General features: G+C 35.8%; 1 protein-coding gene across 2 annotated transcripts in view; it reads right to left on the minus strand.

The window, feature by feature from the left end:
* Positions 1–25,597, minus strand: part of RAPGEF2 (Rap guanine nucleotide exchange factor 2) — a 242,243-nt gene extending 216,646 nt beyond the window's left edge. For both annotated transcript variants that reach the window (XM_021698714.2, XM_044912856.1), the window contains exon 1: positions 25,427–25,597. In XM_021698714.2, coding sequence (XP_021554389.1) covers positions 25,427–25,495 — 69 coding nt within the window. In that variant the 5' untranslated portion in view covers positions 25,496–25,597. The remainder of the gene's footprint in view (positions 1–25,426) is intronic.
* Positions 25,598–25,871: the final 274 nt, after the last annotated feature.

Here is a 25,871-nt window from a genome sequence, read left to right on the forward strand (position 1 = left end):
GAAAGAAAGAAAGAAAGAAAGAAAGAAAGAAAGAAAGAAAGAAAGAAAGAAAGAAAGAAAGAAAGAAAGAAAAATATTTTTCTGAGAACATATCTACAAAACTATGGTGAAATCTGGAGAAAATATAATTTTTTCACAATTTTTAGAATATATTCATTTGTTATGTAAGTGGGGAAACTACAGACCTCTAGTGTTATGTAAATTTAATCAGCATTTAAAAATATACATACTTGCATTTAGCTAGAACAGAATGAGTAATGATTCTGCTGCAAATAAAAATTATTTCATAGAACTTCGCAAAGTTACAAGTGGCATTCATCTGATAAAGGACTTGTATCCAGAATATATAAAAAACTCTCACAACTCAAAGAAAATCATCTAAATTTTCACAATGCTAAATGCAATGTAGTATCCTTGACTGGATCCTGAACAGAAAAAAAACAGTTGTGGGAAAACTGGTAAAATGCAAATAAAATTTATAGTTTGGTAAACAGTATTGTTCCAATATTAATCTTTTAGTTTGAACAAATACACCATGGTTCTGTAAAGTATTAACAGCAGAAAAACCTAACTGACAGGTATACATGGGAACTCTCTACTAATGTGCAAACTTTCATATAAATCTAAAATTATTTCAAAATAAAAAGTTAAATGTGGGGGGGCAAAATATTTGCAAAGAGCTTCACCAAAGATATGTGGATGGCTGGGCGCCTGGGTGGCTCAGTTGGTTAAGCGACTGCCTTCGGCTCAGGTCATGATCCTGGAGTCCCTGGATCAAGTCCTACATCGGGCTTCCTGCTCGGCGGGGAGTCTGCTTCGTCCTCTGACCCTATCCCCTCTCAGGTGTTCTCTCTCTCTCATTCTCTCTCTCAAATAAATAAATAAAATCTTAAAAAAAAAAAAAAAGATATGTGGATGGCAAATAAGTATAGGAAAAGATTCTCACCATTAATCATTAAGGAAATACAAACATGTACATGAATATTTACAGCAGTACTATTCAAGGTAGAAACCACCCAAATGTCCATCAACTAGTGAGTGGATTAACAAAATATGTTATAACCATATAATGAAATATTATTTGGCCTTATAAAAGAATGAAGGGAGTACTGATACATACAACATGGATAAACCTTGAAAACATTCTGCTAAATGAAAGAAGGCAGTCACAAAAAAACCACATACTAGTCCATTCATATGAAATGTATGCAATAGGAAAAGCTACAGAGACAGAAGTAGATCCAGGGTTGCTGAGGATGGGGTGGCGGGGAGGACAGAGGTAACAGCTAAAGAGTGCAAGGATTTTCTTTCCTGAAGTCATGACCATGTTCTAAAACTGTGACAACACCTGCACCTATGTGAAAATATACTAAAAACCATTGCTTACATACTTTAAATGGGTGAATTGTTTGGTATGTGAATTCTATCTCAATAAAGGGACTTTTAAAAAAAGTAGTAGATATCAATACACGCACGCCTATTAGATAGCTTAATAAATAAAACCGGCAAATCCAAGTACTGACCAGGGTGCAGACACTGGAACTTTCATACACTGCTAACAGAAACACAATATGACACAGCTGCTTTGGAAAATAGTTGGTCAGTTTCTCATAAAGTTAAACTTACACTTACCATATATCTCAACAATCCCACACTTAGGTATTTGTCAAGAAAAACTGAAATATATGTCCACATAAATTCTTATGTACAGATGTTTGCAGCAGCTTTATTCAGAATTGCCAAAAACAGGAAGCCACTCAAATACCCATCAGCTGGGGAATGGACAAATTTTAGGACATCCATATAATAAAATACTTCTCAGGAATGAAAAGAAAAAAATTATGATATGTGCCATATGATATATGCCACAGCATGGCTGAATCTCAAAAGCATTATGCTTAATAAAAAGAGCCATACAAAAAGATTGTACACTACACGATTCCATGCATAGGATATTCTGAAAAAGCCAAAACTACAGGAATAGAAATCAGTTCAATAATTGCCAGACTCAGGGCTAGTAAGAGGAGGCTGACTACAAAAAGGGACAAGGGAATTTTTCAGGAGGATGAAAATGTCTTTATTTTTATCACAGTGGTGATGGTGATGATGTGACTGTACAAATGTTAAAACTCACTGAATTTTACACTTCAAAAGGTTAAATCTTACTATGTATAAATTATACCTGACTTTTGAAAAAGTTGCATCCAACTTAATTGCAATTCGACTTTTTTAATTCGTAATACAATGCTGGCAGGTAGTGTAAACTGCTACTACAATAACTACCAAAATTAGAAATGCAAGCACCTTTGGTCCAGCAGAAATAGACCAGATTACACATGTAAGGGATATTCTTTATAGAACTGTGAATACTGTGAAATAGTTAAGCACACATACACAGACACAGACAGACAGACACACATACACACAAGGGAGCTCTTCATGTCCTATTCTAGAAAGATCCCCAAATTATATTTTTATTTAAATAAATAAGCAAGGAACAGATGTATAGACATAATTTAGGGGTGGGGGAATACATTTTGAATGGGTCTGTATATGGTTTAAAAAAAAATCTTTGGAAGAATAAATAAGCAACTAAAATCACCCATTACCATGAGGACATTGGGAACTGGGCAGATGTGAAACAGAAGAGGAAGTAAGACTCTCCACTGTGTACCTTTTTATACTTTTTGATGTATGAGCCATGAAAAAAACTAAGTAATACTGAAAACACTAATTTTAAAAATATATAGCTTAAGTACAAATTATAAACATTTTTGGAACACTAAAAACATTCCAGAGACAGAAAACCTTATCATGTACACTTACAATGCAAATTAACTTTCAATTACCAGAAGATAATGAGCAATCCACATAGGAGACTATGTACTTAACCTTTCTTTTTGACCCCAGTACCCTACAAAAATAGAAGAAAATAAGGAGTATAAGAAATAGAGAACAGAGAATGTTTTGGAAGGAAAAGGTATAATTTTTTTAAAAGGAGGAGTAAATGAGAAAAAAAAAAGTCAAGAAGTTGGTACACCTTTGAATAGCCTCTATCTTTTTGTCCTGGAGCATTGTCCTCTTCCAACCCTAAAGTAGGGATTGATATTTTCTATGTCTTATAAGAGCCAAAGGGAAACAAATAGAACGTCTTGCCACAAAGTGACACACGTCCTGGGAAAATGACTGATACAAAAGCATCATTTAAACACAGATATACATTCAGCACAACCAGAACATCTGCATGAATTATTTTTGGATTTCAGAAGCACTTAAGAGTCCTGGAAATTTCACATTCCCAACCCAGCAATCTGCCTTTTATTCTGTAGTTGAAACTGTGAAATACAATCCGAAAATGGTGTTAGAGCTACATAACTTCAGATAAATAGTACATTTGTGCAAGATATAGGCTTATGAATCAATTCTTAGCATACCTGAATAAATGTTTCTCAATTCTGGTGAAATTCTAGTCCAATTAGCCCCTCCCTGAACAGTGTGGCCAGACAACAAAGTTCATTTACAACCAAAGACATCCTCATGGCCACAGCTAAAGAAAAGCAGAAGTGCCAGGAATGTTTTACCCTCCAAACTGTTAAGTTTCAAAGACTAAAGCCCATTCAAATCTAGTCCCTGGTAGCAATCTCCCAAAACTTTCCCCTGGCTTTTCCAGTCAGCACTGAAAACCAAAGCTCCCAGCTATGTTCTTATACAGAAAGGCTAAGTATAAAGTAATTTCATGTTGAAACTTCATAAGCAATGGAAATAAAGAGGCAAGCCAATTCTGTGATTCTGACAATCCAGCAGATGCCTGGTTGTGCTACTGCTGATGAGAAACGGTTACTTTCCCCCAATAAAGAACAACTTGAAAGGCCACATGCTAGCCCATTCTGTAAACCAAAGAATTCTTAACCAGACTTATCACTGGCAAAAATTTCCAACAGTGTACTTGAATATTTAAAAACAAACGAACAAACAAACAAAAAAACCCAACAAGCTAAGAACCAAAAACCAACAGCAAATAGTTCAAAGAAGGTATCAGAGGATATCAAGATAATAAGTCATTTACATCCTTCACACAGTGTCTGGTAACAAAATTAACAATCAATAAATATGAAATGCTATTAAGACAGGCTACTTAAAAGGTATAGTCAAAATAACAGTAGCCAACATTTATTGAGAGTGATCTATTTGCTAAGCACCTGAATCTAATTTTAAAAAGTAGACCTTCTAGCCCTACTCTAGTAACTGTAATAAAACTATTTAGATCTGAAGCTCATCTCTAAAGTGTAAGTAACCTAATGTAGTACTGGGAATATAAAAAAGAAAGATATAAGCAAATCAGAACTTCATTTTGTAAAAGTCCTTATTAACAACAATACAGTTATACCCAAACTTACTGTAGAGGGAGTACAGTATAGTAGAAAAAACATGGACTTTGAAATCAGACAATTATGTGTCCTTTAGCAAATTACTTAACCTCTTTGTAGCTCAGTTTCTTCACTGGTAAACTGAAGACAGCACCTCCTATTTAACTCAGTTGATTTTTTTAAAAAACCAATGAAAAAATTAGAAAACACCTAGTTGACTTTCAAGCACATAACTGACAATAAATGTCAATCGCTTTTCTGTATCTTTCCTCAGCTATTCTGAGTTATGCTCTCCCCGAAATATAAAATGAAGAACAAACACAACTCAAACTATTTACATATTATTACATTGATAGGCAACCTAAAACAGCTAATATGGAACTTTAAAAAGGGCTGCATCATAAAAATCACTCTTATTTAAAGATAATTAGAGGCATAATATAAAGATTCATTTACTGTTGCATCTTTTGATTTTGAACATTTATATTATGAAAGTAATTCAAGGGCGCCTGGGTGGCTCAGTTGGTTAAGCCACTGCCTTCGGCTCAGGTCATGATCCTGCAGTCCCTGGATCGAGTCCCACATCGGGCTCCCTGCTCGGCGGGGAGTCTGTTTCTCCCTCTGACCCTAACCCCTCTCATGTGCTCTCTCTCAGATAAATAAATAAAATCTTAAAAAAAAAAAAAAGAAGTAATTCAAATTCCTCTTCAAATTCTTTGAAAACAGTCATGAGATCTCTATTCCATATTCTTATTCCTATTACGCAAGTTTCTGGCTATATGTCTAAGTTCACACAGCATTCATATTTAAGTACAAAATGATGACAGATCTCAATAATCAAAAAAGAAAAGAAAATTGCATCCATTCATAACATATAATTACAAAGATTTAGTCAAAAAATTGTATTCTGATAAACACTTAGAACATAGGCACATGTTACACACATGGAAAGACTTTGCCACTTTTGAACACTTTTGAAAGTGAAGAATTTGGGGTTCAGCTTTTTTACTCAAAATAAAATGATGAAAACTATTTGAGATACATTGGTGTAGATGAGTTTTTACACTATGGTTCTCTGAAGTCTGAAAATGCTTTTAAAAAGAAAAGTTCTTTATAAAACTCAACATGAAGCCTATGCTTCTAAAATGATCCAGAGAAGTATTAACCTGGACAACCAAATAAAGAAATAATTTGAAAATATGGTTTTACTGCCTTACACACACCAAAAGGAGACATATTTCTATAAGTGCTATTAGCCAAATATTAAAAGGATCTTAGTCCATTATTATCTTTATAAATGGTTCACAATTTCTACTGGCACTAATATTTTGGCTGTGTGCTGGTAATGCCTTACACAGTGTAGACTTTTCCATTTGTGAAATACTTTCTCATATATTATACCCATTTAAGCCTTGCACCACCCTGAAAAATAGGAAAGACAGTGTGCCCTATTTTACACAGACTAAGGCCAAATGAAAGTTGCCAAAGTCACACAGAGAATGAGTGGTATAACACCAGTCCTTCTTTTCTAGCTACTCTTCCTCATTAGAATTATAGAACCCAAAAATGAGTGGCATCATTAGAGTGACAATGCAATGCAAAATAATAATAATAATAATAATAATAATAATAGACAGATATTGTAAGGCATTATTACTCTCAATTTTTTTCTTCTTGGATCTTAAAGAGATTGAATATATAATTTAAAATACTGTTGATCTAGCTTAAGAAAGGTTAAAAGGTAGATGAATAAAACAAAAAGTTCAGAATCCAGTGAAAGCAAATGGATACATACTGAAACTTAATCCAAAGCAACAAACTCAAGTCCAGGGCTTAGAAATTTATAATGTCATGCCTGGAATTCAGGTTTTACTTCTGACTTACTTCGTTGGCTGACACAAGTCACGGTGACTAAGTAAAATCTGAAGCACTATCATCTAATCGGGTAATTCTTTTTTTTTTTTTTAAGATTTTATTTATTTATTTGAGAGAGAGAATGAGAGACAGAGAGCATGAGAGGGAGGAGGGTCAGAGGGAGCAGCAGACTCCCTGCCGAGCAGGGAGCCCGATGCGGGACTCGATCCTGGGACTCCAGGATCATGACCTGAGCCGAAGGCAGTGGCTTAACCAACTGAGCCACCCAGGTGCCCCCTAATCGGGTAATTCTAAGAATCAATTGGGCACAGTCTTAAAATAATCATAAGCCTAAACTATGTTACAATGAAATAAAAATAATTTTCTAAGAGTTAAATTTTAAAACTGTACCAAATTGGGTCATGCCCCATCAGTACTGCTTACTGAATTACAGAAGAATGTCTGACATACACTTCACACATTCAAATATTTATTAAATGCTAAGGTCTTTTAAAACCTCATGGAAATATAAATGTCAATAAGATTTCACCTTTAAGGAATTTTTCAGGTTAAAAGAAGAGATAAGATGTATATAGCTAATAATTACAAAATAATTACCAGAGGACAAATGCCTTAAAGAGATGCACAAGCTAAAAATAGTAAACATCCCATAAAGAAAAATTCAGCCTCTTGCCAAAGGGACCAGAAAAAGCTTCATGAAGGAGGAAAAAAATTGGTTAATTCTTAAATGACCAGGACAGCCATGAGGGTGGGAGAGTAGCATTAAATGAAGAGCTACTAGCATGTGTAAAAAGAGAGGAAATCAAAAACTTCACTAGCGGGACGCTGAAAAGGCCTGAGAAGGACAGCAGTTGGAATGGAAAGAAGAACTAGAAAGGAAAATAAACTGTTTTCTTTCCTGAACTCCACAGTTAGCTTTTTACAGAATCAGTTCAAACACAGGAGCAGTTTACTCAGAAGATAATGCGAGATTATTGTTCTCTGTGGTTACAAGTATCATTCTTGACAATTACCATCCACATGAATGGGTTCTACTTGACAATGAGAAATGAGGCCTCAGGTTTTTCCTCTAAAATACCATCCTAAGTAAACAGACCCACAACAGCATTTCTCTTCTTGTACTTTTGATCTTATAATCAACTGAGAAAAGTAAAAATGAAGGGAAATAGAAATTAGGACCTAGCCTATAAGCAGAGAGGAAGAAAGATAAGCATGGTACATAAGTATGTAAGTATTTCTAATGTAGTTATTTTCATAATCAGCAGAGGGGAGTGATTATCCAATAAATTATGAAGAACATTCTTAGAAACTATTCTAATCCTCTGAAAGAGAAGACAGGGATTCGGCATTTTTTTAAAGCCCTGGACAAAAAATAAACGACATTTTAGCCTATTTCATATATAAAGAAAACTGTAAGATGTACAAAAGACCAGATTTTAAGGCCCAGATGTTATGGGTGAGATCTTTCTTCTCATTTTTCCTAAAAAAAATTCACCCAACTTGATGAGAATTATGGACTGCTTTCCATCAGACTTTCAGAGTTACAGGAGCTGCTAGTTTTTTAGGGGTTTGGGGGATTTTCTTTCTTTCCTCCATGCTATTTTGTTGCAACCAATTTGAAGGTAAGTATTGTTTTCCTGAAAACTGATTCAATATGCTTAATATCTACTCCCTTCTTTTAAAAAAATCAAAAGTAGAAATGTACAAAATATTGTATAACATGTTTTAAAGTTTTAAGTTAGTTTTTGACCCTTTCAGAAGACTAATCAGCTGAGATCCAATCATTTTCATAAATAACTGAGATAACACCTCAAGAGATAAAAATTGATTACCCTCTAAGGAAAAGTAGCTGAAGGAGAGTAAACACTAAGAGTATTTTTATTTGGGAGTGAGGAGTTCTGATACTATGTACATTGCGATAATGTTTTCATTAGTATTTTCTACAAAGTTTCCCCTTAATGCTGGCAAGACACTGTTGCAAATTTGGAGTGGTATCTCCCTCCTACACCACCATTAGAGCAAATGCTCTCAACTAAGTAATTTCACTTCTAACCCCCCAAGTCCCATTGCAATAGTCTTTTCTTTAATATATTTGATATAATTTATTACCACAGATGTACAAGTTATATTAACTATTTAAAAATTATTTGTGTAATTGCAAAGAAATTAACAGCTACTGAAGACAACCCCATAGCACACTACAAAGAGGAATGATAAACTCATGCAACTTTGTTTGGATGGGCGATAGAAAAGGTAAACAATGTAATAAAAAGTAAACAGTTGTATCTCTGAGTCCAATTTCAAGGTTTAGATAATAGGCTTACAGTAATTTTAAATAAGATAAAGAAGCAGTAAAAATAATTCTTCACTGCATATTAAATAGAAATTAGGGTATCTTTGAGTACAACACAAAGTTGCATAACTGAGCAGAGCACCCAGCATGCACCAGGGACTGGGGCCTGATATATCTGATAGGCTTACAGAACTCAGTGATTTCACTTTGTTTTGTCTTTTTCATAACAAAAGCCTAATTCAGGAAGAAAATTTTATCAGAAATTTTCATCTAACTCCAAATTTCTTGAAAACCTGGAAAAAGGTTTCTAAAACAGACACAGTTTCCAAAAAGTTAGGAGGCTGGAAAACCGAAGACAACAACCTAGACAAAAAAATATCCTTCGTAGGAGTGAAACTGTATGACTCAGAAAAACCATATTGGGTGAACACTAACAGATAAACAAAATAAATAATGCATATTATATCCACTGTCTTTAAAGATCACAAAGAGCTACTTTATTAGAATGATTAAAAGTCCTACTCTTTGTCTGTCTATACATAGGAAGAAAAAAATAAGAGATTGACAAAGTAGCTTTGTTTTTGCTGTTTTAAATAATAGTGAAACTAGGCTGGGGTGAGTCCACTCCTCCTCATTCCTCTGTGTAAAGATACCTCTTCAGACTAAAATGACTACAGGCTTACAATTATAGAAGACTTACTAAATCCTTGAGACCTAAAATCAGTGGGAAGTTCTCACTTAGTGCCCAAGAGACAACCTAGGAAAGAAAAACTTAATGTTTTTAATGCCACCAAAAAAAAAAAAAAAGGTAAAATAATAAGAACCCATATTCTGTGCCCCTACCTCTCTTCAAACTCCTCTTTAGCTTTCCTGACAAATCAAATTTCCTCATTTACTTTATCCTCACAGTCAATGGACTGTAAGATGTTATTCCTTTTTTGCTGTTGTTCTGTTTTATTTTGATTCCAGTATAGTTAACAGTGTTAAATTAGTAACACATTATTCTTAACATATTCTAAAAAAATAACATAATCTAATATAAAAGTCATATATCATGCCCTTACACCATAATTGATCGTTCAGAACAGTCAAAAAGAAAAAGAAAATAATACAGTCGTTCATTCCAAGTATAGTCCTGAGCTACTGCTGGTCCCTCTTCCATCCAAGTTTGTCTGTTTCATTTCGAACTGATATAGATCCATCTCCATGTAATTTCTTGTCCAGTCTAGTTGAAGTGTATGCCTTAATCATGTCAAAAGCCTTAGCTGTCCTCCATGACCTTCACATTCATCCTAACAGTACAAAATTATTTGTCTTCAAGCACTATCTTGACTCACTGCCTGGATTCAAAAGCTTCCAATGATTCCCCACTGCATATCGAACAGACTAGAAATTCTTAACCTAGCATGATTAAATGTTTCAAGTCTGTAAGCAAACCAGAAGTCAGTGAAACACATTTTTTTGTAACCACTAGGGCAGTCAGCAAGATATTTCTTAAGGAATATATGCAAAATATGAAGGAATTAACACTTCCAGTATAACGAAAGAGAAATATGTAATTAAATGTTCCATCACAAAAGCAGAAAGCAGTCTTGCTAAGAATTGGTGAGTAAACTTATCCCACAAGTAGCTAGCTTTCTAAATTCTCAGTTTGAATGGTTCCTAAGCTTTTACTGTTATTGTTGGCAAAATAAACAGCTAAAATAATTTATTTACGAAGGGGTTTAAGAAATAGAACACAAAGCTCATGGATTAACAGAATTGAAAATAAGTGTTTTCATTTCCTGTGTTAGTGAATACATCACCTTCATTCACTAATAGTACAGCATTTATTTATAAGGTAACAAATTTGTTTTCTGTCAAACAAACAAAAAAAACTTTCACCAAGTTATCATACAATAAATGAAAATATATGACATGTGCCAAGAAAATTAACTTACAATATGGGGGCCTACTCTTTAAAAAGTTACTAAAGTTTTCATTTTATGAATTGACTAGTAGTAGACTATGGACTAGCAACTGTAACATTCATAATTGTAATCCTTGAAGAGTTCAAGCAATTTACTGACATTTCCTAAAAATCACTGTACACATAAACAAATTCTGAGTTAGAAAAAAACTGAGTGAGAAAGAAAAATAATGGTCAGGTGACTTAACATTCTACCAGTTTGATACACATTTCCAGCCTATCTTCTTCATTCTGAAGTTTTCTAAACTGTAGAGCAGACCATTCAAGAAAGTTAATTATTTAATCAAATCTGCTCAGAACTACATTATAAACAACTCCAAAAGAATTCTGCATTATCCCTGAGACAAATACATATTTCAATTTAAGGCATATAATTAGAAATAAAGACATTTTTGCTGATTATATTGCTATATATTTTTTTAAGATTTTATTTATTTGTTTGACAGAAAGAGAGAGAGCACAAGCAGGGGGAACGGCAGGCAGAAGGAGAAGGAGAAGCAGATTCCCCGCCAAGCAGGGGAGCCACCCAGGCACCCTATATTGCTATATTTTTAATAGAAGCAGCCCCTCGAAATTATAAAATACACTCTTTTAGCAAAGTTTGGTCCACTCCTCACCTTATCAAATATTAAAAAGGAAATTTCCACTTCTCTGAGGTTTAACTGATAACAGTACTGAATAGTCACCCCACACCCACACTCTTCCAAAAGTATCTGCATTTTCACCTAGATGAAGGTCTAAGAGAAAGGGCAACTTTTTCTGTGAAGAGCCAGACAATAAAAGGTTTTATGCTTTGCAGGCAACAGTGTCTCTGTCAACTACTAAATTCAGCCTCAACAGCATGAAAGCAGCCAGAGACAATATGTAAAGAATGAGCATGGCTGTGTTCCAATAAAACTTTACCTACAAAAACAGGCTATAGGTTGAATTTGGTCCAAGGGCAATAGTTTGCTCACCCTGATGTAGACGATTAAATTTTCAAGTTTGCTGGCTCTGTCTCTGTTGACATGGAGAAATTCACTCAACTACTCTTGTTGTTTACTTCTTCTACTCAGGAGTCCAAACTAGATCAGGAATTTTCAACATTTTTTTAGTGGTGAATCTCCTTTTTCTAATAAAAATTAAGTGTGCAAGCTAGGCTAGATTTCCAGGCCTCCCAAAAGGTCCCTAAGAAGCCTCCCAGGGCCCATCTACAGGTCTGCAGGACAATGATCAGCTGATCTCTAAGGTTCCACTCAATACCAAGAACCAATATTGACATATTTTCCTCACTGTCACCTTAGGCATCATCAGAAAATGAGGGAAGCATTCTGTGAATTAGGGGCCTTCCAGATTCTCCAGAAATCACACTCTCTCCTTCCATGAAGAGAGCAGTTACATGTCAAAATTAAAAATAAAGAACTGGTGAAAAGTAGAAGACAATGAAGTGAAAGTTAAAACACTACCTATATATTTAATTAATACATCTCTTGCTAAAAATTTATAAAAGAATTTACCTACAATAAGTTTTATTACAGCTTACTTTTTCTTAAAGTTTTATACATCATCAGTAAGTTGAGTAAGATTTCAATGGAGTATATTTAATCTATTCTTGACATCACCCCTTAAGAAGTTAACAGATTTGCATGTAAATCATTCTACAAAAAAAAATAGTCTTATCTATTAAAATAGGGCAAGGCTAGGATCTCTACTTAGTTCGTCAGCAAATTAGTTTTAGATACTAGAATCGCATTTAATTTTATAACTTAAGTCTGTCATTAATTTAAATTACTGTTCCTGATGATAGTCAAAAATCTCAAAGTAATAAAAAAATTTGCATAATAGGACAAAAATGTCACAGGAGCCCAGAAAAAGAATTTATACCCTGTGTTAAATGCCAGTGAAAACATCATGTAAATGACAGTTTAAAATACTAGCACCAAAGTGATTAAACTCACAGGGAGGCAACTGCCTGATACTCAATAAAAATAATTTCATTCCACAAAGGTACACATTTCTATAAAATAGGAGGACTTAAATGTTACAGAAACTGAACCAAAAATTACTACTCCTTTTCAGCTTTTATTCAACTTGCTATTAATATAGAAGTATATAATTACTTTTCCCCTGTATCTCAAACTCTCAGGAAAGATCAAGTCATTAAACATTTATTAACTCAAATTCTGCACCAAAGGGCACACCAAGTTCTGAGCTTTAAAGATAAATAGTTAAGTCCCAGACCAGCAAGCTCTCGAGTTAAGTCGATAGACACAGTGCAAGCTAATCCATTTTAAATGAAATGGGGGTCCTAAGTTAGACTAAAATTTCAGGCATTTATTATGCACTCACCCCACCCAAACAAGTAAGTTACGAAAACATAGACTATTTTTAAATGACAAATAGCCAGGACTCTTTCCAATAACATCTCTATCCATTAGTTTCTAATAGCAAATTGTTTAACTGACCTCACTACACATAAGCACCATTTATCTATATAAAATCTTGAATGCTACCATAAAAAGCTCATAACTAAACAGAACAACTGCTCTAAGTTTTAGTATAAAAGCTAGTTTTGTATAACATTCATTATCAAACCATTTTCCTTCAAGACATAAGTTTATAAGTATGGATCCAACAAAGTACAGAAAACTATTTAAACAGCTCTTTTACAAATGTTTTATATATAAATGTATATGTATTTATAAAGTGATGATTCAACTTCTAGGAGGAATGACAACTGCAACCTTAAAGTCACAGAAACATGACAAAGTATTTACTACATGTAGTAATATAAGAGCACACAAATGGAGCACTTTAAAAAAATGAAATAAAATTTCTGAAATTTTAAAAATAGAGTAAATTTAAAGCAAAAGTAACAAGAAATATAAGCCTACTTTTAACTTTAAATCAATATGTATATCAATAGTTACCACTTAGAAATAATTACATTTAAAAGTTACATTGATAGTCAATAAATACAAATAAATTTTTATATATTTATATTTACATATAATGCTCACCCACTAGTATTTTTATCTCTATTTTCAGATAAGAGATTGCAGTTCAGGAATTAATAACCATACACCTAATAAGTGAACCAAGAAATTAAATATATCTGTATGACTCCATAACTGTAGCTAAAATAACATAGCTGTATATTCCAGTAAGATTTTCAAGAGGGCTCCTGGGAATCACTGCATCAACTTACTACAATTAACTATTCTGTGAACACAATTAAAGATATAAATGTATAACTACGAAGGAAAATAGCCAGCCCAGAATATATAAAGTGGGAACAAGGACTTCTAAAGTGAAATGACTTTATCATGTTACCTCCCACAGTTTTCTCTGTGTAATGTAGATTTAAACCATACCAAAGAAATGGACTCAAGATAGGAATTCCCACTCATCCTAATCACTAGGTTTGGAGATTCACACTGGGAAGAACTTTTGGGTCTCTTCCTACATTGCCTGACTCTAAAATAAGTTTGTGGTTTCCCAAATAGAAGGAGTAGGAGCAGGTATGCAGATAAAATTTGCCCCCTGAAGTTTGCTCCTCCATTTTTTCCAGTTCTACAAAAGTAGGGGGATCAAACATGAATGAAGATTAGAAACAAAACTGAAATGCAGTCAAATTCTTACCTCAATTCTTGGCATTTTATGCTACTGCATTTCATTATTTTAAACTCTTAACTTTTTAAAACTCATCTCTAATTGGGAATATATAAATTTGATCAGTTTCTTAATATTATAAATAATGGTTTATGTCTTTATAAGTGAAAATAGTAAATACTTTCACACTTAAGTTTATTTGTAGTTTTCTCAAATGTTAGGGTCCCATATTTTTCCTCTATTTATGGTAAATTCTAATTGGGAATAAATAAATTTGATCAGTTTAATATTATAAATAATGGTTTATGTCTTTATAAGTGAAAATAGTAAATACTTTCACACTTAAGTTTATTTGTAGTTTTCTCAAATGTTAGGGTCCCATATTTTTAATCCAATCTTCCAGTGCCAATTTGTTCTAGAAGAAAAAAATATATACAAATACAGCATGCATTCTCCAGTATTTACCATAAATAGAGGAAAAGCAGATGGCTAATGGAGGGAAGGGGGCTGGGAAAGTGGATGGATGGTGGAGTTTGGCTTTATAATTGAAATACAAAGGTGTACATATGAAGGAAAAAAATACTGGTAAAGATATTTCTGCTTTGAACTGATATTTTTTTTAAGATTTTATTTATTTATTTGAGAGAGAAAAAGAGAGCACGAGCAAGGGAAAGGAGCAGAGGGAAAGGGAGAAGTAGGTTCCCTTAGCGCTAAGAAGGGAGCCAGATGAAGGGCGCTCAATCCCAGGACCCTGAGATCATGACCTGAGCCCAAGGCAAACGCTTAACCACTTACCTGACTGGGCCACCCAGTGGCCCTGCTTTGAACTGATTTTAAAAGAAATTCTTTTTTTTTCTATTATTATTCTAATTAAAAAAAAGTCCTAGAAAGTGTATTGACCACACTCAGTTTACATAATATTATCACATCTGTAGTGGTAATAGTGCCTCGGACCAAACTTCTTAGACACACCCGTACCTTTTCCTTCCATCCACACCCTCATTCCTACAAAAAGTAATTAATTTAAATAATTTTTTAAGTTCACAGGAAAGCAGGGAGGGGAGAATCTACACCTTTATTTTAACCTAGACTGACTTCCTTAAGCTACTACCACAATTTCTTTTCTATTGTGATTAATGTACATGGAATATTTTATTTCCTACACGTTTTTTCTTATACCAAATACACTAATCTACTAAAATTCAGGACTGTGAAACATTCAAAACTGATAAAATATACTGCATCTTGTGAATGTCTACAAAATTCAGACAGGAATAAAAATGAATAGTTAAAAACTTATTTTAGCTCTTCAGGTCCACTTATCTATTAGTTAGTGTGCATGTTTTAAATTTCTTCCAACTAATATATTGCTTGGAACATGTCATTAATGATCCAATGCATACAAGACATTTAGCTAGAAAAGGAACAGGCTCTTCAGTAAGATTAAATCATTAATCAGGAAAAAGATTATTTTTCAAAATATCTTAATTGTGGCCCCTTATCAAAGTCACAATAAAACTCCAAAAGCTATGCCTTTTTTACTTTCAATTTTAAAATAACTTTAGAATAAGAAAGTTCTACAAAAATAGTTCATAGATCCTATATACTCACCTAGCTTCCCATAATTTAACAAATAAAATAACCACAGTAAAATTATCTAACTGCTCAAATTTCACCAATTGTCCTATGTTATTAACTTTTTTTTTTCCCCTGGTCCAGGATCAAATCCAGAATGTCACATCTCATTTGTTTATCACATTTCCTTAGTTTCAATCTGTAACAATTCTTCAGCATGTCATCCTTTCATAAACTGGACACTTTTGAGTACAGTTATTTTGTAGAATTTCCTAAAATTTGAGTTTGTCTAGTATTTTCTGACATTAAGGTTGAAGTATTTTTAGTAAGAATACTACACAGATGTGCCCTTCTCAATGCAGCATGATGTTGATGTCTTCTCGCTGGAGTTAAAAAGAAACAGGTGCAAAGTGGAGTCACTTGTGCTAAACCCATGTAACCAAACCGAGGCTTCATAATTAACCTAATGGCAGCTTCAACCTTCTCCAGGAATTTAGTAACTGGTCCCCACCAATGAAGTAGTTTGCCATACAGACCCTCTCCATCCCCCAAAGAAAGATGAAGTAATCTGCTCTTTCATTATCCCCTTCTCCCTTCAGCCTTCCATTTTCTAGAGCTTCTGCAAGCTCCTTCGTGTTTGCTAGATGGGATGCTACCTGATTCATGAATCATCCAATAAAGCCAATTACGTCTGCAAATTTATTCAGCTGAATTGTGTTATTTGACAGTGGTAATATAACTTTGATTCACCTGGTTCATTTGGTGTCTACCAGTTTTCCTCACTATAAAGGCACTGATTTCCCCTTCATAATTAATCAGTCTTGGGGAGATATTTTGAGACTATGCAAATATTCTGAGGATATCTGACACAGATTTCTTTTTTTTAAGATTTAATTTATTTGAGAGAGAACATGCACGCACCTGAGTGGTGAGTGGGGCAAAGGGAGAGAATCTCAAGCAGACTCCCCCCCTGAGTGTGGAGCCCAACCCAGGGCTTGATCTCACAATCCTGAGATCATGACCTGAGCCGAAACCAAGAGTCGGACCTTTGACTGAGCCACCCAGGTGCCCCTCTGATATGTTTTTCATATTTTCACCCACTAATTTTGACATCAACTGCGTATTTTTGCTTACAGCAATTATTGCTGTGATTTTCTATTTCCATTTTTTATAAAACTTTTTTTTTAATTTATTTTTGCGTGTACACGGCGGGGGAGGGAGGAAGAGAGAGAGAATGAGAAGGGGTAGGGACAGAGGGAGAGGGAGAAACAGACTCCCTACTGGGCAGGGAGCCTGATGTGGGACTCGATCCCAGGACTCTGGGATCATGACCTGAGCTGAAGGCAGACATTTAACTGACTGAGCCACCCAGCGCCCCCTTCTAAATTTTTTTTAAATTGGAATTCTACAGTAACAAAGAGCTGTCTCTCTTCTTCCCCCATTTACCTATGTATTCAATTATTTACTTATATTGGTATGAGCTAATGGATATTTTTTCTCCTAGAAGGTTATAACTCATTTTTATTTTGTTCAAACTGTACCTGATTTGACCATTGGGACACCTTTATGAAGATATTCATTAGACTTTCTTTTGAATTGTAAAAATATCACTTCAGTTAGGGAAGATCAAGTTATTTTTTTAAATGAGGGATCACTGATAGGCTAAAGCTAGCTTTACCACTTCCATTATGACCAAAAAAAATATTTTTTTTATGGAAAGAAACTATATATATTGAAATATCCCAAATGTGTTGTACTATCATAACTCTTGCTCATCCATGACCTTATACTCTTTGGTCATTATTTTATACATATCACAGAATTTTCTCACCATTGTCACTATTTAAATCCACTTTACCTGGCACTCCCCAGTCCCCAGATATTACCGGTATTTCAGGAAAACAGCCCAAACCACTCAGTGACAATAGTAGAAATTCATTTTAGCCAAAAGGTAAAAAGCTTTATTTATGCTGAGTGGGGGCGGGGAAAAAAAGTCAATCCCAAAGGTCAAATATTGTATGATTCCGTCTATATAACACTTTCGAAATGACAAAATTATACCAACGGAGAACAGACTAGTCCATGCCAGAGGTAGGGTCAGGGAATGATTATGTCTACAAATAAGGGCAACAAGAGGAATTCTTATGGTGATGGAATTGTTCCGCATCCTGACTGTATGAATGCCAACATCCTGATTGCAATATTTTAGTCTCACAAAACATTGTTAATGGGGAAAACTGGGTAAAGGTTCCACAGGACCTCTGCATTATTTCTCACTACTACATGTGAATCTACAATTATCTCAAACTAAAAAAATTTATTGAAATAAAAAAAAGATAATGAGTTTTGACAAGAGTTTATACTCAGGAGAAATTAGATTACCATCATCGTGCCTCACCCCTTTAGATCTATTGATTGTAGGTAGCTTCTCAGAAAGTTACTATCAGGCCTCTTTGGAATAACCAGCTAATGACTAATTCTTCTTTAGGGTCTCTTAGTAGCTTTTATGTTGGGTAGGAACAAATACCAAGAGGTAGAGAAGAACAGGAAGATGCTAAGGGACAATATTATGGTGAATGTTGGTTTGTCAATTTAACTACCAACAGGATCAAAATATACATTTTTATTTCATTTAGCTCACATTAAATATTTGAAAAATCCTAAACATCCATAATTTATTATTTTCAACTTTTAAGAGTTGAACAGCAAGAAAAAAGAGGGTTTAGTTCCAATGACAAAACAAAGTTCCCCTTCAAGTCACTAACACCAACTCCTGTAAAACACTTTTTATGCGTAAGCACAGAAATGGTGGACCCAAGAGAATTTAAAATGCAAGGACTAAACTTTCCACTCCATAAAAACCCCACCATAACCACACTAAAGGCAAATTCTTCCACAGATTGAAGAAGAAAAGGAAATACCTGAGTACAGCAAGAAACACTTAGGGTAAATAGTTCAGTAAGTAGTGGTTAATTAGCCTGTGAGATCACAGCTGTTTTTTTCCCCCTGAAAAGATAAAAAACAAATAAAGTAGCAAGCAGCTTGTTTTTCTCCCTACAAAGGCTGATATTATAACTACTGAACATATTTTGACTAACTATATATATTCAATGTCTGACAAAGCTACAAAAGAGCAATAATATGTACTACAATTTGCTTTTCCTTCCTAACTTACCAACATTAACTAAATGGTACAGGGGAATATACATCCCAAGTGTTCTCAAACACTCACTATAATCATTACATTGTGCCATCATAAGTCACTTGTGAGTTTTTATATAAATAAATCCTTTTTTCCTGCTTAAATTCAGATATTCCTCAACTCTTCGGAAGGGCAGAATGCTTAAAAATCACATTACAGGGATGCCTGGGTGGTTCAGTCGGTTAAGCATCATCTACCTTTGGCTCAGGTCATGATCCCAGGGTCCTGGGTTTGAGCCCTAGTTGGGCTCCTTGCTCAGTGGGGAGTCTGCTTCTCTCTCTGCCTGCAGCTCCTCTGCTTGTGCGCTCTCTCTCTCTCTCTCTCTCTCTCTCACATAAATAAATAAATAAATAAATAAATAAATAAATAAATAAATAAATAAATAAATAAATAAAATCTTAAAGAAGTGGGGGGCAACCCTCTCGGGCCCCTTCCCTCCTCAGGAGGTTTGTACTATCACTTTGTTATGACTCAATAAACCTTGCTTTGCTGCCCACTTAAAAAAAAAAACCCACATCATTACAAAATAAGAAATAAAATATTTAGCATAACGATACGATAAATCAGATATTTCGTATTAGATACCAAAATGTAGATGTAGAAGATACCAAAGTTTAAGGAAAAAACAGTATAAGATAAAAAAATTTTAATAAAAAATATATTCAACAACTTAGAAGTTTTTCCTATGAACTAGGAAATGTCCATCATAATCACTTGCCATGGGGCGCCTGGGTGGCTCAGTCGTTAAACATTTGCCTTCGGCTCAGGTCATGATCCCAGGGTCCTGGGATCGAGCCCCGCATGGGGCTCCCTGCTCCGCGGGAAGCCTGCTTCTCCCTCTCCCACTCCCCCTGCTTGTATTCCCTCTCTCGCTGTGTCTCTCTCTGTCAAATAAATAAATAAAATCTTTAAAAATAATAATAATAGGGCGCCTGGGTGGCTCAGTTGGTTAAGCGACTGCCTTCGGCTCAGGTCATGATCCTGGAGTCCCGGGGTCGAGTCCCGCATCGGGCTCCCTGCTCGGCGGGGAGTCTGCTTCTCCCTCTGACCCTCCCCCCTCTCATGTGCTCTCTCTCATTCTCTCTCTCAAATAAATAAATAAAATCTTACAAAAAAAATAATAATAATAATCACTTGCCATGATCAGACTGTAACTGGCATAATGTGCACTAGTTTGATACAATGAGTAGTTGATATAAATATGCACACATTCAGTCAGCCTGTCCAATAAATTCTACTACTGCAATAATTCTAGTCCCTCTCCACTGTGTAACTCAGGCTACCAACCATCTCAAGCCTGAAGAACAGACATCAGTCTTTAACAGATTTCTTGGTCTCCTCTTACTCTCCTTCAAAACACAACCTTCTATGCTCCAGTGGAATCACTTCTCATCCCCTACTCACTTCCTTGGCTCCAAGCACACGGAACAAAGGTTTACACCTATTTTCTTACAACCATGTGTGCTACTTCTGGAATATCCTGCATGTCCCCTACTCCACTGGTGGGTAACTTCCTACTCCCCTGAGACTCAATACATGCTTGTCTAAGTCTTGGCATAGGACACCTCATCTAGGAAGTCCACAGCCTCAATGGCTGCTATTGCAACTAAAGAATCACATCCTACTTAAAGGATACAATACATTGGTGAGTTACTGGAGGGACAGAGGTCTCATTTCATCTTTGAATTCCCAAGGCCTGATAAAAAGTATTTCATTAAAATGTGCTACAATAAAAACTACTATTAGACATTGCACTAAGTAGTAAATGTACTTTCTTTCACTTAATCCCAAAACAACCTCAGGAAGCTATTATCCTCATTTTACAGATAAGAAAACTATCTGGTGCCAAAAATGAGGTGAGTAGAGGGAATGGCCCATAAAATTTAGATATCAAAGAACTATCAGCACATTTCCCTATCTCTTTAGCCTAGATCAAAGTTACTTCAGGTAATTACAAGTCTTTTTCACTAAAAAAAAAAAAAAGTAAGTTTTCAAATGAGTCAAGCAGCAGTATGTGTCTTTAAACAGTTATTTTATCTTTACCTCAGATAATTTATATCTGAAGTACAACCCACTGTTACTTTACATGACTTGAATTTCAAATATCAGCAAAGGCAGACCTACCGTTATCATTTAATTCCCTCCAAAATCCACTTGGATAAAGTTGTTTTCAGGCCCACAGTAAAATTAAAAACCAAAAAACAAAAAACAGTGAGTTTTCTTATGAATCAAGGAATCTTTGATCTCGAGAAATAGCTTTACAATGACAGTATATCCTCCCTTTCTTATTAAAGGGCAGGACCATTAATAAAATGATAGTGATCGAAGGTTATAGTTTGTTATTTTACATTCTTTCTTGAAAGGAAAAAAATGAAACAAGTTGGCAACCGAGTAGTCCACTTCCTTTTCTTAGTTTTATTTTGTTATTATTTTTTTGTAACTGTTCTGTTAAAGGCCAGGGCCTGGGAAGAACTGCATTAAACCAGTCCACATATAGCACTGCAGTTGGATAGATTCATTTTGAAACTCACCCAATATATGCAAAGCTAATTATGGAACTGTTAATTACTAAATGTTTAAAAGATTATGTTAAAACAACTAAGTTTCTACCAATATCACAAAAAAATGTTAATTTTTACCATAAATTTCAAAGTCACATACTAATACAGTTTGAAATTAGTATTTCAGTTATAAATATGTATATGTTTTAACCTATAAATTCAAATATCATTATTATGAAAGGTAAATAAGTGATTGTTGCTGAACAGGAATTAGTGAAATATGATTTTCTAAACCGCACAAAAATCATTCAGTTCTATTTTTTGAACAAAAACTACTTCAGAACCAAATATTTATTACTAGAGCCCCAAAATTTGCTAAAATATAATCAAAGTATAAGTTGTCAAATGAAAATATGAAACTGCTCATAAACAATGATAAAAAGAAATTCAAATGGAAAATGTAACTATAATAAACACAATTCTTTCACTAGATTTTAAAGTTAAGTATTTACCAGAGATACTCTTTTGTGCAGATTCTCATAATTTAAAGTTCTCTAGGAAAACGGTATTTTTTCAGCCCTCTCATTATGACTAAGTGACTTTGCAAAGAATGAAGTCCTACACTGTTTTGGGCCCTCAGCTGACAAATTCATGAGTTAACAACTAAATCAAAAGGTTCAAGAGCCAAAAAAATTTTCAATAGTGAAAGACAAAGTAATATTATTAACTAGGAAGAAATGAGATGGAGCTGTTTTACACATACCATTTTTAAAAATAACTTGTAACTGGCTAAAAACACATTAAATTAGATCTTGAAAGAAAACAATTCAGCAATAGATGCTTCACCTGAAAAACTAAAAACATGCATTTAAACACTCTATAGAAGCAGCTACAAAGGGTCTGAACTCAACAAGTTAAAAAAATGGTTTAGAAAAAGCATTTTATTGTTTAAAGCCTTGGGGGATAAAGCTGTTTGTAATTTATTTACATCTTTCACTTTACTAAATTGCTTTGGTGACCAAGCTTCTCATTTAAATGATTAAAGCATAAACCCAAATAGTTTAATAAAGCAATTACTTAAGAGTCCTGTTTTTCAACATAGGTGCATTGAAAAATATCAATAGAACATTTAGTGTTCATTATTTTCAAGGGGTTTGTTATTTAGAATACAGTGCCCCATTGACTAAAACTTAGCCAGGTTTCCAGACACATAATGTGGGACACACATTGGATCAAAGATTTTTTTCATCCTTTCAGAATATCAGGTGAAAGAGTGACAGCCTCTTAAATCTAGGTATGCATGATTAGGCTAAAAATTCAGGTGACTTTTTTTTATTTTCTCCTTACCATTCTGCCTCTCTAATGACATGGCTAAATAAAATGGGTTCCCATTTTCCAGGTGTGCTTGAAAGCTCCCTAATTTGCAAAGTCTCCGTGTTAACACTGGGCTCTCCCCACCCTCAAATTCTCCTCTAGTTAACGTCTTAGGTTACACTAGCAACATCACTATTAACTTCTAGGCAATGGATTGACCTAAATACAAAACTATGTCTTCACAGAGTTTGAGAGAGAAACTGGGATGGTAGGGATTAAAAAAAAGAAAACCTGAATTTAACAAAAAATTACATATTTCCTCTATTCTTTTAAAGCATTCCTCTTGCCTGTAATGAGAATCATATGAACTCCTTTATCGAGTCTATCCTGAAAAACAGAAGGAAGCATGACAGCAAAACTTTCCTAATTCACATCCTTCTGTTTGTGATATCAAGTTTATTTAATACATTTGCTTTCCTCGTATTACAAAATTCTCTCTAGCATTGACAAAAGATGGTAACAGAAAAACTTTCAGCGCTCAATATAGTGAGTGCTTACATTACAAAGCACTCAATATAAAAAGCACCTTCTACCAAAACATTTTTTTTTACTCTTGAGTACATTTCGAACTTTAGCAGATTGTTTTTAACCAGCCAGGTAAGGTTGGGAAAACATTCACATTTCAAGCTACTTTCTCCTGAAAACAACAATAAGCAAACATGGGGTTTGCATTAGTAATAACCAAATGAATACCAAAGTTAATAGGGCTGACACTTAACAATGTTCAAAATGTTTGGTAGCTTTCTCTATGCTTACTTTTCCAATGAAGGTTTGCTGGGGGGAAATGTGCTGCTTTCAGATTATCAATGAAGCTTTCACGTTGTGGTGTTAGTAGTAACCGACCCACTTCTGAATCAGGCCAAGTTCTATGCTAGGTCAGTTTTTACTCTATTCTACACAACTGGCAGGAGAAGAGGAAAGTTTAACAGTTCATTTATTTGGCACAATCCACACACTTTCACAGTGGAGGTTTTGTCTCTTCCAGTCTTGTTTGTTGACCCCACCCCCCAACTGATAGTAGGTTTCAAGTCATTGCTGTTCTAATTAATCAACCGAAGGCACAGCTTCCCCCCACCCCTGCTTTAATTTCCACTAAAGGCCTATGACATCATTTTCTAACCCGCCTGGCTAGGTTCTAATATTCTCAACTTGTGTGATTTCATTTGGTACTTCAAACACTGAAAGAAACTGAACTATTTCACTGAAATTTGCTTTTCCATCACACTACCACGGAGAACGTGCATTTTCGGATGCATTAGACTGATTCAATTTACAAATTTAAAACAAACAGTAGAGGAGGAAGGCACATGGGAGGCAGTGCAATGCCCAGGGACAAGATCAAAGCAGGATACTGCTTGGTTTTGATAAAATAATCCTATAGAATTGGAACTTTCCGGAAATATAGTGAAATGAATATTCTTGTACAATTATCACACACTGTCCATTCTTTTGGTAAATATGTGCAACCTATGATCCCCCAGATATGATGGCTCCATCAGGAAAAATGAAAAATCAGAAACGGTACCAGGTGCCATTCTTGGGCCTTGTCCAAAGGCAGCCAGTGAAAGATTCTATTTTATTCTGTTCTCCCCACATTAAATAATAATAATCAACATCAGAGAAGGAGAGCATTTGGGTTTGAACAGATGGCATCCAACACCTAACAAGCGAAGCAACTCTTTCAAGCATTAGATCCTAAATGTCTGATGGTCCCAAGGATCAGGAGGGCTTATTTGTCTTAAGAGGGTTGGCAGCAGGATCCCCTGTAGTCACCATCCCAATGCTTAGGAATATGCGTCATTAACCAGTCAGCAACTAAAAGCTTAAAAAAAAAAAAATCAAAGCACCACATTTTTATACAATTTCCCCCTCTCTAGTCCAACTTGAGACAACCAAATCCAACACCATCCGCAATCGCTCCACTTAAAGAGGACAAATAAGCCTAAAGGTAAACGAATGTATATAAAGGTTAACAAACTTATCTAATTTTGACAAGGTCGTGCAACACCAAAAGAATCCGCAGGGTGCCCTTTCCGGGGGTGTATTTGAATATGTTCTGCAGTTATGCCTGCAATTTAAACTCAAAGCACCAACCTAGCTAATCAACTTTTCTTCCCCTGCACTAGAAAGCTGCATCCCTTTTTCAAAGAAGCAAAATAGTAAATATACAAACATCTCAATATTTTACTTTAGAAGGTCAAGACGGATTTCTCTTTCGCAGAGCCATACAAGTTTCCTTCCTATACCTTTTCAAACACCACGGAACTCTGAAGGTAGAAGGGGCCACATGCATGGGAAGGAAAAGGGCCCTGCAGCCAGGGTGGCAGGAGTAGCTGGTCATGGGGAGGTGAGTCCCCCCTCACCCCCAAGATTCAGAAGCTCCAGGGTACGACTGGGAAGAGGGGAAGCTAATTAGAGAATTCCCTCTTCCGCGGGGCCAAACGAAGGAGGAAGGTCAGTAATGGGGAGGGCAGCGAAAAGAATATCGAGGAGAGGGAAAAATAAACCCAGGACGACCAGGGGAAAAGATTCGGAGATGGGATGCCATTGAAAGTTGGGGGTCCTGATGGGAGAAGTGGGGTGCGCGGGGCCAACTGTGTCAGGAAGGGGGGACGGGGACAGGAAAGGGCGCAGCAGGCGAAGCACAAATCCAGCCAAGTCCCGGCGGGTCGGTCTCACCTGGGGGGTCCTCTCGGCGGGGTTCTTCATCACCGCTTGGCGGAAGCTGTTATCCACGTAGGACGCCATCTCCCCCCGTGGGCCGGGCCGGGGCCGCTCCGCACCCTCGTCGGCCTCCTCCCGGCCCAGCGCAGCCGCTGCCTCCGCCCTGCGCGCTCCGCCCGCCTGAGGCTAGTAAGCCAAACCGCGGCGGCGGCGGGGCCTACGGGGGGGCGGCTCCGCTGGGCCCGGCGGCCCCAAGCGCGGGACTGGCGCGCAGGAGACCCGGCAGGAGAGCGAGGCCGCGCGAAGGGGGCGGGTGGCGCGCAGCTCCCGAGACCCGCGGCCCGGAGGGTCCCTGCGGGCGCTCGGCGGCCGGGAACTCCCCTTCCTCCTCTTCTTCCTCGCCGCTCGGCCGGGAGAGGCTTCCTGGCGCGCCCGGCTCCCTCCGGGCCTGGCTCGACAC

The sequence above is a fragment of the Neomonachus schauinslandi genome, chromosome 2 (genome assembly GCF_002201575.2).
Source record: "Neomonachus schauinslandi chromosome 2, ASM220157v2, whole genome shotgun sequence".
Lineage (NCBI taxonomy): Eukaryota > Metazoa > Chordata > Mammalia > Carnivora > Phocidae > Neomonachus > Neomonachus schauinslandi.